At 42.4% G+C, this 9,843-nt stretch overlaps 1 protein-coding gene across 4 annotated transcripts in view; it reads right to left on the bottom strand.

Moving 5' to 3' along the window:
* rab6a (RAB6A, member RAS oncogene family) overlaps positions 1–8,489 on the bottom strand; it is a 22,687-nt gene extending 14,198 nt beyond the window's left edge. Inside the window, exons 1-3 of one of the 4 annotated variants that reach the window (XM_017707750.2) lie at positions 8,060–8,489; positions 1,565–1,623; positions 1,391–1,444 (exon numbers count right to left, since the gene is read on the bottom strand). In XM_017707750.2, coding sequence (XP_017563239.1) covers positions 1,391–1,444; positions 1,565–1,623; positions 8,060–8,129 — 183 coding nt within the window. In that variant the 5' untranslated portion in view covers positions 8,130–8,489. The remainder of the gene's footprint in view (positions 1–1,390; positions 1,445–1,564; positions 1,624–8,059) is intronic. The other 3 variants (XM_017707751.2, XM_017707748.2, XM_017707749.2) reach the window with 3 other exon arrangements.
* Positions 8,490–9,843: the final 1,354 nt, after the last annotated feature.

Genomic DNA, 9,843 nt, shown 5'->3' with positions numbered 1-9,843 from the left:
ATAAACAGTTAAACTTAAAGTTATTATCATATGGTCATGCAAACTATAGTGAGCGGAGAGAAGGACAGATTTAGGCTTTATTAGGGCAACAATAAGACAGAATTGAGTCTTCTGCATGAATGCTTCAGCTTTATAGCCATAAGCAGCAGTTCAGAAAGGGCACATGCATCATACAGAAGCCTTTCCCAGAGTTAAAGAAAAGATTCACCAAATTTTTCTACATTTGAAAATAATCCTCCACATCTATTTCACAGAGACAGGCCAAGTCCTGCTGGCATTTTGTCCTAAAACAGGACTAAACTGGGCTAAAACCCATACCAGAAATAACAGGTGAACCTTTTCTTTAAATGCAATGTATATACATACATATATACATACATACAAGTTACAAGTATGCAAAACAAGTTTTGTGGGAAAACTCATCTTTTTCATTACATGATTACTTATAACTGAATGCAACAATCAGGAAAGTTGCTCTTCAGTATGAATTAACATCATTTAACATCACTAACATCATCAACGTAACATCACTGTCATCATATAATTACAGACTTTTCTTAAGAGGCTTACAGTAGGGCTGGCCCGAATAGCCTTTTAGAGACTTCAGATACACTTACGTTTCTGAAAATGTTTTTGAAAACTTGTTCTCTAAAGCACCCGTAAAAATATAAAATAATATATAATGTTTTATGTTGTAAGGTGTCAACAATGCATTAATAATGAGGCTAAAGCCCAGCTGCTCGTGCTGTATGTTGCTGGCAGTATCTATCACCGCAGGCCTCTTAATCAAATGCAGCTCTAAAAAGAGTCACTTGTATCACTCGTAGACCATTAAGGAGTCTTGTATCTAGATGCCAACGGTACAGCAAATTAGAATGATTTTATCAACATCAGGGTCTTACGTTTGTTTCTGATAGTTGTTTGGACCCATTTTATCAAGTTATTTTATTTGGCTAGTTCCCCTTTTTTGCATCCTAGGACTCTTCAGGGCATCTGAAGTGCTCCCACAACTGACTCCCTTCTTAGGTATTTAGATTTAGTAGCCACATGGACAACAGTGCAGTTTAAGCCTGAATGACATGAATGCCCGGCGTTGGATTTCTTCTGAACCAGATAACGTTTTTTTTTAAGTTAAGTTTTCAAAGTTATTAACAACAGCTGTTCTATGTGAAGGCTTTCGTTGTTGAAATGTTTTGTAGTTTACGATTAAATAAATAAATAAAGCTTTTAAATACTTAGTAGAGAACTGCATATAAATGTGACAAACTAATAATTAATCAAATTATTCGAGCCAGCCATAGATTACGCACAAACCTAACATTGGGAAAGCATCATTTCATTTATGACTTCCTCATAGAACATGCTGAAGTTAAAGGAAAATGACACTTACTGTTCTGTCCTCAAGGTACATCGTTTTCGACAAAAAATCAATTCCTATCGTGGCCTGTAGATTCAAAAAGTGGCCCATTAGGCAGAAAAACCTCAAAAACGCAACATTCAATTCATGGCTTATGTCAGTTTCTACAGCACACACTTTATGACACACTACACAATGAGCACTCACCTGGTAGGTATTATCAAAGCTGTCATACATGAACCTGGTGATCAGTGAAGTCTTCCCAACTACGAGAGAGAAAACAGAGTCAAAAAAACTGTCAGTTAAACATTTTACTATTGAAATCTTGAAACTTTGTCCTTGCAACATTATAGATCGCGCTCAAAACCTTTAATGAAACCAAATATCATCTCAGGGATGGACACAACAGCTGTGTAACCGTAAGATGTGTTGTAATGTGTTTTTGCACTGTAATTTCCCTCATTTCTGTACGAAATACTTTCTGCAGTACTTCGATCATAAAAACACATTAAAATGCTCCTCGTCAGACAGGTGTGAAAATCCAAAGTCTGGAGACTGAGTCAACAGAGCCGCCCAGCCCTCTTTTAACACAGAGTTTATCCTGTTGCCCAGTGTGTCTTGGCTGGAAGTCTGGAATCTGCAGCTTTCGCTCCATGGCAGCATGTAACACACACTCAACAACAACCAGTAAAAAGGAGATGCTGCGATGCAGGGCTGTAATGATACCCACACGCCCACCAGGCCTCAGAAACAAACAGATTAACGACAAACAACTTCAGAAAAACAGCCCAGTCATAGCATAAGCCTACTTTACTCTGATAGGCTGCACCCAGACCTATTTCTGATCATGGACGATTTCCACAAAACACAGGAAATGAGAGAGACTTGAGCAAGAGGCATCAGTGACATAGCTCTTAATTTCAATACACGGTTTCAAACGTCTTTAAGATTTTTCCACATTGTATTGAAATCATCACACCCTTCCTACGATAAGAAAAGGTCAGCCTGGGGATTTCACAGCTTACCCTGCAAATAATCTCACAGAAAGAGACTTGTGTTGTAATCGGCAAGATCATCTAACGTAAACCAGGGGTATAAAGGCAGTTGTGAAACCTGGATCGCATACATTATCATTCCCGAAGTGCTTTAAATGTGCACGGCTGCTTTCACACTCGTTCTGAATGCCCGAGTCCGCTCCCAGGACTGATACGGAGCTCATCTCAGGGAGGGGATCATTACGGCAGGTTTGTTTTTAACATGAGGATTTCTTCCAAACCGTGGACCGACCACACAATTCCAATTTGAACATGGATGTTCCAAATAATAATAATAAAAAATTGATTAATCTGCCTAAAATGAAGCAAACACCACATAAAAATTGAATGCTAACAAGCAAACATTAGCCAGCTGCATAGTGCAGTGTGCTCAACCCTGGTTCTGGAGATCTACCACTAGGGAGAGTTCAGATCCAACACACTTAATATTTAGATGCCCCTGAAGGCCTATATAACATAAATAAGGGGTATTAGATTAGGGTTGGAGCTAAGCGCTGCGTGGTTGTAGATCTGCAGGATCAGGATTGAGCACCTCTGTTGTAATGCCTGCATCTCATTCAAGCTGGGCAGGCGGGCTGCCGGGCTGCCCGGCCTCCACTATTGTTGAGGAAATGCTGATCAGGGATCAGTTGTCTGGACATCACCCAGGCTCAAAAACAGCTTTCACAATCAGCCAAAGATGCTCAACTCACATAGCAAGTAGCCATGGGTCTGGAAAAAGTGTGAAAATGCTCCAAAAACCACAACAGTCTACAGCTGAGATGCCCAGTCTTGTCCACAAAGGGCCGGCAGACTGCAAGTTTATATACCAATACCCCAATAGAGCAAGAGCACACCAGCTCAACTGTTTGAAGATGGAATCAGTTGTGCTTCTGTGTATATAAAACTATCATCTAAAGATAAATATAAATTTAGATGGGCCAAAATGATCATTTATCTGAATTTTTATCCCTTTAAATTCAGCACTGGCTACTAAATTCTCATATCAGTGGGACCCGGTTGACAAATTCTTAAACCACCAAAGCTGGAGGACGACAAAACTCTCAAGATCTGCCTAAAGTGACCAAATTCTGGCCACAGAATTCCTCTTCTGCTGCCTCGACTTTCTCATGCTCAACTCTCTGCTCATCACAGAGGCTAATTAGGTAAGACGTTCCTTCCATTTACCTCTTAACTCGCTGTACAGAAATGGAAACGAGCACTTCAATTATGCATTACTGCTAATGAAAGAGACCAGTGCTTCCAAACGACACAATGTCTAATTAAGGCCTCTTTGAGGAAGCAGCCTGATAATGACTTCAGCCCTCTGAAAGCAGAGGGTCTGTGAGAAAGGTAGGCAATTTCAAGTTCAGTCATAACCATTTGTAAGAGGCAAATGAACTGCTTGGACAATGTCCATTAAATATTTGAAACGGACCGCAGAAAAAAGCTTCAGAAATGGGTTCAATGAGCCGATACGGAAGAGAGACTTGATTGTGGTCCATAATTACATCTGATTATACTATAAAAACAAGGTCTGCAATCTAGAACTGAGTGCATAATGGTTAGTGCTTGAAATAGGTTGCTATATTTTGCACAGATACACTTTGGCCCCATCAACAATGCTGGCTATCTTAAAAGGCATGTGACCTGAGCGGTCATGAATCATTTCAAATAAAGGATATAGAAGTCTACAAAAAAGGAGAGTGGGCGCATTTCAAAAAAGATTTTAACGTCGCTGCTTTTGCCTGCATGTACCGTTTGACCTGCTAAGCAGCAGTTAGAACCCAAAAGTATAGGTGGCAGGAGAGGACAGGAACCGTAATTACATTCCAGCAAGTCTCTGAAGGACACGGGGATGGAAAAAAGCAATGAACAGCCATCGTAAGCTTTCAGGAGGCCGTGAAAAGTGAAATTGACTTGCAGTGATTCACACAGGGATTTGCAAAGAGTAAGAAGCATCATAATCTGAGGAAGAGGGGCAAAGATATGAGCCAACACTTGCGCTAATTATACACTGGGATCATTCCTAGCATTCTTGTGGAGGAACCTGCAGCAGCTGCTGGATGGGAGCTCATTTCCTTATGACTGCTGCAGTCTCCTCTCACTGCCTGCCTCCACCAGCACTAAATGTCCTGTAAAGACTCTGAGAACTGCGTTTTTATGGGTAAGTCAATATTGGGTCATGTTTGTGACGAATATGTACAGAAGCCTGATCAGGGTTAGAAGACAATCAGACTCTGATATTGTTCTGAATGGTTTAGGCTCTACTGATAAGCTTGTCCCACCAAGTTGCATGCAAAATGCAAAGTCCAACGCTGTATCAGGGAGGGAATATGAGCTGTAGAAAGAACAAATATGCAGTTATCCATCTACTAAAGGTTAGATTTCATCAAAGGCACCAAAAATATGGAAAGAGTCAAAAGGTCAGGAACGAATAGCAGGATAAAATCCCAGTGAGAGCTTTCCTCTTCCTCCTGCTGGTCTATTTCGGATAACCGCTGCACCTACACAAGCTCCTCGCCACCATCGCCACAAGTGAAATCTATCGAGCAGAGGCAGTTGGGGTGGGTGACGAAGCAAAAATATCATGACACATTAAGACACACTCACTATACACAATACACACTGTGATATTCAAGTTCAGACATCTGTGACCCTCTGTTAAGAGGCAAATTGCATAGATACTGTCCATTACCTTATAGAAACTGACTGCATGGAAGCACCAAAAAGCTGTTGAATGATCTACAACAGACAGGAGACTTGGCTGTCTATTGAAAATACTATAAAAATAAGGCCTGCAATCTAGGTCTGGGTACATGGTTTAATGCTTAAAATAGGTAGCTACATTTTTACACAGGTAAACCTAATATTTAGTTCAGTGGTACTGTTTAAAAAAATGCCATCAAACCCTTGAGTATAATGATTATCCTTTGACAGACTGCAGTGCACCAAATCAAACTAAACAAGAATAATTACTACAGATAGCAATTTTACTAAAGCTGCATTCACAATACCAGGCTGAAGCGGCACAAATCAGATTTTTTGCCCTAATGTGAATCAGATCTGATGTTTTCAAATCCGAACTCAGTCATTGTCAGATATGGTCCTAGATCGGATATGGATCATGCGTACTTAACGTGACGCTCAGACCAGAATTTGTGTTATTTTTTCTGGAAAAGCAGCTCATCTCACCCTTTTCTCCTTCGTCTTGCTCTCATTATAAAGCTGAGAGCTGATCAAAGTTAATTATCTTCTCGCCAGAGCACGTTCTGACCGTTAGTTTGTTCTGATGTCATTCACGTGACGTTACTGAGTAGGATGTGCGCGTGCAGGTTATTTCAGGACGCTGGTTCGTTCACATTAATGACAGATTTGAATCACTTACCTCATGCCAGAGAGATCGGATCTGAGCAAAAAAAAAAAACAGATTTGAGCACCATGGCTTGTAATGTGAACGCAGCCTAAAGACTAGCAATCCTAAAATTAAGGATGCAACCAATCAAAACAAATCAATGACAATACTGATAGTTCCAGTTGTAAACTCTAACTGGCTGAGAAGAGTTTGAAACCAGCGTAAAACACTTGTCCTCTTTCTCAACACTTGTGGACATTTGCTTTCGATATAGTAAATTGTTGCATAAATTGTGCATAAAAAAGCAATCCTGAACACCATCAGTTCTAGCTGAACGCTTCAATATTCAGTCAGCTTATACAGCAGATCCAGTGATCTATTCCACCCTCATGCATACAGCACAAAAAAGCGCCTCAACTTCTAATGATAAACCTGTCCATTTAAAATAAATACTCCTTTTTTACAATCAATAGCGTTGGTCAAACGGTCACTTGCATCCTAACTAATCACGCTTTCTTTGTAATGAAAGATGCATATTGTGATGTAAAGTGTCACGGTAATTATTAATAATTATACTGCACACCCTAAGAGACAACTCTCAACCTAATCAATAGTAATAGATGGCAGATGAACAGATAGTAACTGCGTGAGACGAGTGAGTCAGGCATTCGGCTTAGACAAAATCACACAGACGAAAAAGAGAGCGCTTGAGAGACGGCAGAACATGACTCAAGTTCTCTATGCTCGCCAATCAATGCCTCCTTTTGTGTTGGTCTCAACATGTTCTTAGTTCACTGCAAGGCAAGCTGAGACAGCATTCAGCTGCTCACACTGTACCTGTGTGAGTGCGGTCAGCCTCTGCTGCCTGGACAGCACGGGGACCCTTGTCTGGATCTGCTACTACACTCAGCTAATGCGTGAAAACCAAATAACGCTTCTGAAAAAATTAAAAGCACAGCACCCATCTACAGCTCCATCCCCTCACTGAAATGTAGTTAAGAACAGCTGGATTAACAGCGACGGATCTGCCAACTGTGGAAACAAGCGAATGCTCACAGTCAGTCACGCAGTCCTGTGGGCAAACCCAGACAGAAAAACGTCAATTCTACCAGGAACTGTTTTCCTACACACCTTCTGGGCTCTTTCTGTAGTGATCTAGACATATGTACTAAGGGTTTGCACGCAGTGGTGAGAGAAAGCAGAATATTCCTTTGAAAACACCTTTGAAAAACATCATGTATGATTCATTCAGCGTGTAAGAGCAAGGAGAATTGTCAATCAGACAAGCAATCCTAGGCTACACCTGCTCCAGACCCCTACAGCTAGCCTAGGAGCTGAATTCAGACGTTGCATCCCAAAGCCAAGTGTCCTACACAGCAAGTGTTCACTTGCTTTTCCACCAATTTATCATGCTGTACAGCACAATAAGGTAGGTCAGATGGAAAAAGTGCACTTTATGTTTAAGACTACGACTCCACTAAACACTCCAGTTATAAGGTTTCTAACATAAACTCCTGCGAAGGGTTGCTTGAACTTGGCCTCTTCTGATCTCCTACATCTCCTTACATGACTGCGATTTATGCCAGAAGACAATATCATGAAAAGGTCTGCTCATTCCTGGTAATGTCCATTATCCTCAGACGACAAATGCTGTCGACAGGTACATTAATAAATGGCTCTTGGCGTGATGAAACTGTGCTTCAGATTGACTGGGAATGCGTTGTAAATGGTTCTACACGACACCAAAAGGTTCCTGCTATTGCTACAAGCTTGACATCGTCACAAGAGCAGAACTGGTTTTGATGCTTTCGTCAAAAAGGTTCTATAGAGAACCACAAACAACGCATTCTGCATCAGTCTGAAGAACCACCTCACCACGCAAAGAAAGAAGGTTCTATACAGTGCTCATGGTTCCAAACAGAACCATTCCCTTTAATAAACAACTGTTGAACCATGTTTTTGACAGTGCGGCAGGACAAACGACTTTTCTCCTCTTTTATCGATGATAAATCTCGTCTTTCCGAACATGTTATTTAACGTTTACTGGCATACACACAAAATACTGCAGCATAACTAAATAATATGACGAGCCAGCTATGGCCATTTATGTCAAATATAGTAAATAAACGATTATAAGCTCAAAAATATCATATTTAGCTCAGCTAGCCGGGACAGAGCGCTTACTAGCCGGCTGGCTAATGTTACCGCTTGCTTACATTGGCGGTCTGAGGGCCGAGAGCTAGTTAGCATGGAGCTAACCAGAAATAACGGACCGCTTCTGACCTTCTCAGCCCGAATAAAGCCTTTACATACCGCTCTGCTCTCCGAGGAACACCAGCTTGAATTTCCTCAGAGGGTTTCCAAAGTCTCCGGCGGTCGACATGACTGCTGCAGGGAGGGAGCTGCCGCTTTGCGGGGGTTTGGTGCTTTACTGGCGGCTGGCGGCTCGTCCAGCTCCGGTAACCGTAGCTCGGAAGACTGGGGGCGGTACAGGCGAAACAGCGGAGGCCGCGGTCAGAGCGGTCGAAGGCCGTTCGGCTGTATAAGTGCCTTTATTTCTCCTCAAGCCTAAGTCTAAAGTCTAAAGTTTAAGTTTTGAGACTCTCCCCCGTCACTCCATCGCTCAGACTGGCAGAAGAAGCGTCGACCGAAAGTGATATTTGCGGCTGTGATTGGCAGTCAGTTCAGACCAATGACGAGGCTGAAGATCGGCTTTCCTGTTCGCCCCCGTGTTGTTCGAATTCTCCCGGTCCACCTTAAATGGCGCTGCAGCTCTATTCCGGCGCTTGGGGTAACTAATAGAAGTGGTGCGCCATTTAAGGTGGAACGGGAAAATTCGGACAACACGCTGGCTTCGTAGCCCAGACAAGAGCGCTGAAAGACGAAAGAGTGAACATAAAAGAATAAGCAATTCTTTAATGCTGTAAATATGTCAGAATCGCGTTTATCCACGTAGACAAACAGGCAGAAAAACGGCGAACGAATGAGCGAGTTACTTTTTAGGCTAATAAGAATGAACATAATGCTGACTTATAGGGTAAATATTGACACAGTCCGGTGTTTATTTCACGGAGAAGGTGGTGGGTGGGTTTAAAGGGGTCAGTCCAGTGTGAACTCCGTTAAATGGACTAAAGACTCGGTTTAGCTGAAGAGGCGGGATGACGGTGAATCAGGGTTTGGTTGACACAGCGAGGCGCCACGTCACGGCCCCCTTACGTCATCGCCTCTTTTAAAAACGCCTGCATCATCACGAACATCATCGGGTTAAAACCCAGATCGGCGTGGGGGAATGACACAGACATGAGTCACATCCGAGGCAAAAACGCACGGCCTGTGGCCATTAATTAAAACAGGCCGGGTGGATTTTAGGCGGTGTGGAAGGCGAGCGAGACACAGGCGCTCAGATCTGCTCACACGACTGGCCCTTTCTGATATTAAAGGGCCCATGTCCTACTTTTCTCTTGAAATTCTTTGTGAGGTTTTATGTTCTGTGCGTGTATTATTTTCCAACTTCTCTTTATAGACAGGGTAAACAGTGACCAGGATGCCCTTACTGGCTGGCCACATTCTAAATTTTTCTTGGTTTCCCACTTAAAGTTCACTTGTGACATTTGTGTGGTTTTATGTCATGTGATTTCCTACTTTATACTTCATGCATTAGGCTGTTTTGGTGCCCACTAAGACATATGCTAATAGCCTCTGGCCTCTTTGGCCCAGTCCCATTTCTAATTTTCACCCCTACCCCTTGTTTTCGAGTGTCAGGGGCTAGTGAACGAAAGACCCTACAAAATAAATACCCTCAAATAAAAGAGCATCACTTCATTAACAGCTACCAGCGCTGCTCTGTGGGCGACCCTGCCCGTCTGCAGTGACCGCAGAGGAGGGGAAAGTTCAGCTCCTCACTGCTGGGCTTTAGATACATGTAGGGCATCATACGCCTTAAAAGAGGGGGGCAATTATTTATTATCGCCCCTCACTAAGTCTCCAGTGATAGGAAGCTGATGTCAGATATTCACCAGCTTCTTGTTCGAATTTCCCAGTTCCACCTTAAACGGAGCAGCAGTTCTGACGCCTGAGGCACCAGAATGTAACTGCTG

The sequence above is a fragment of the Pygocentrus nattereri genome, chromosome 18, assembly GCF_015220715.1.
Source record: "Pygocentrus nattereri isolate fPygNat1 chromosome 18, fPygNat1.pri, whole genome shotgun sequence".
In the NCBI taxonomy this organism is placed as follows: domain Eukaryota; kingdom Metazoa; phylum Chordata; class Actinopteri; order Characiformes; family Serrasalmidae; genus Pygocentrus; species Pygocentrus nattereri.
This window is presented reverse-complemented; position numbering and strand designations above follow the sequence as displayed.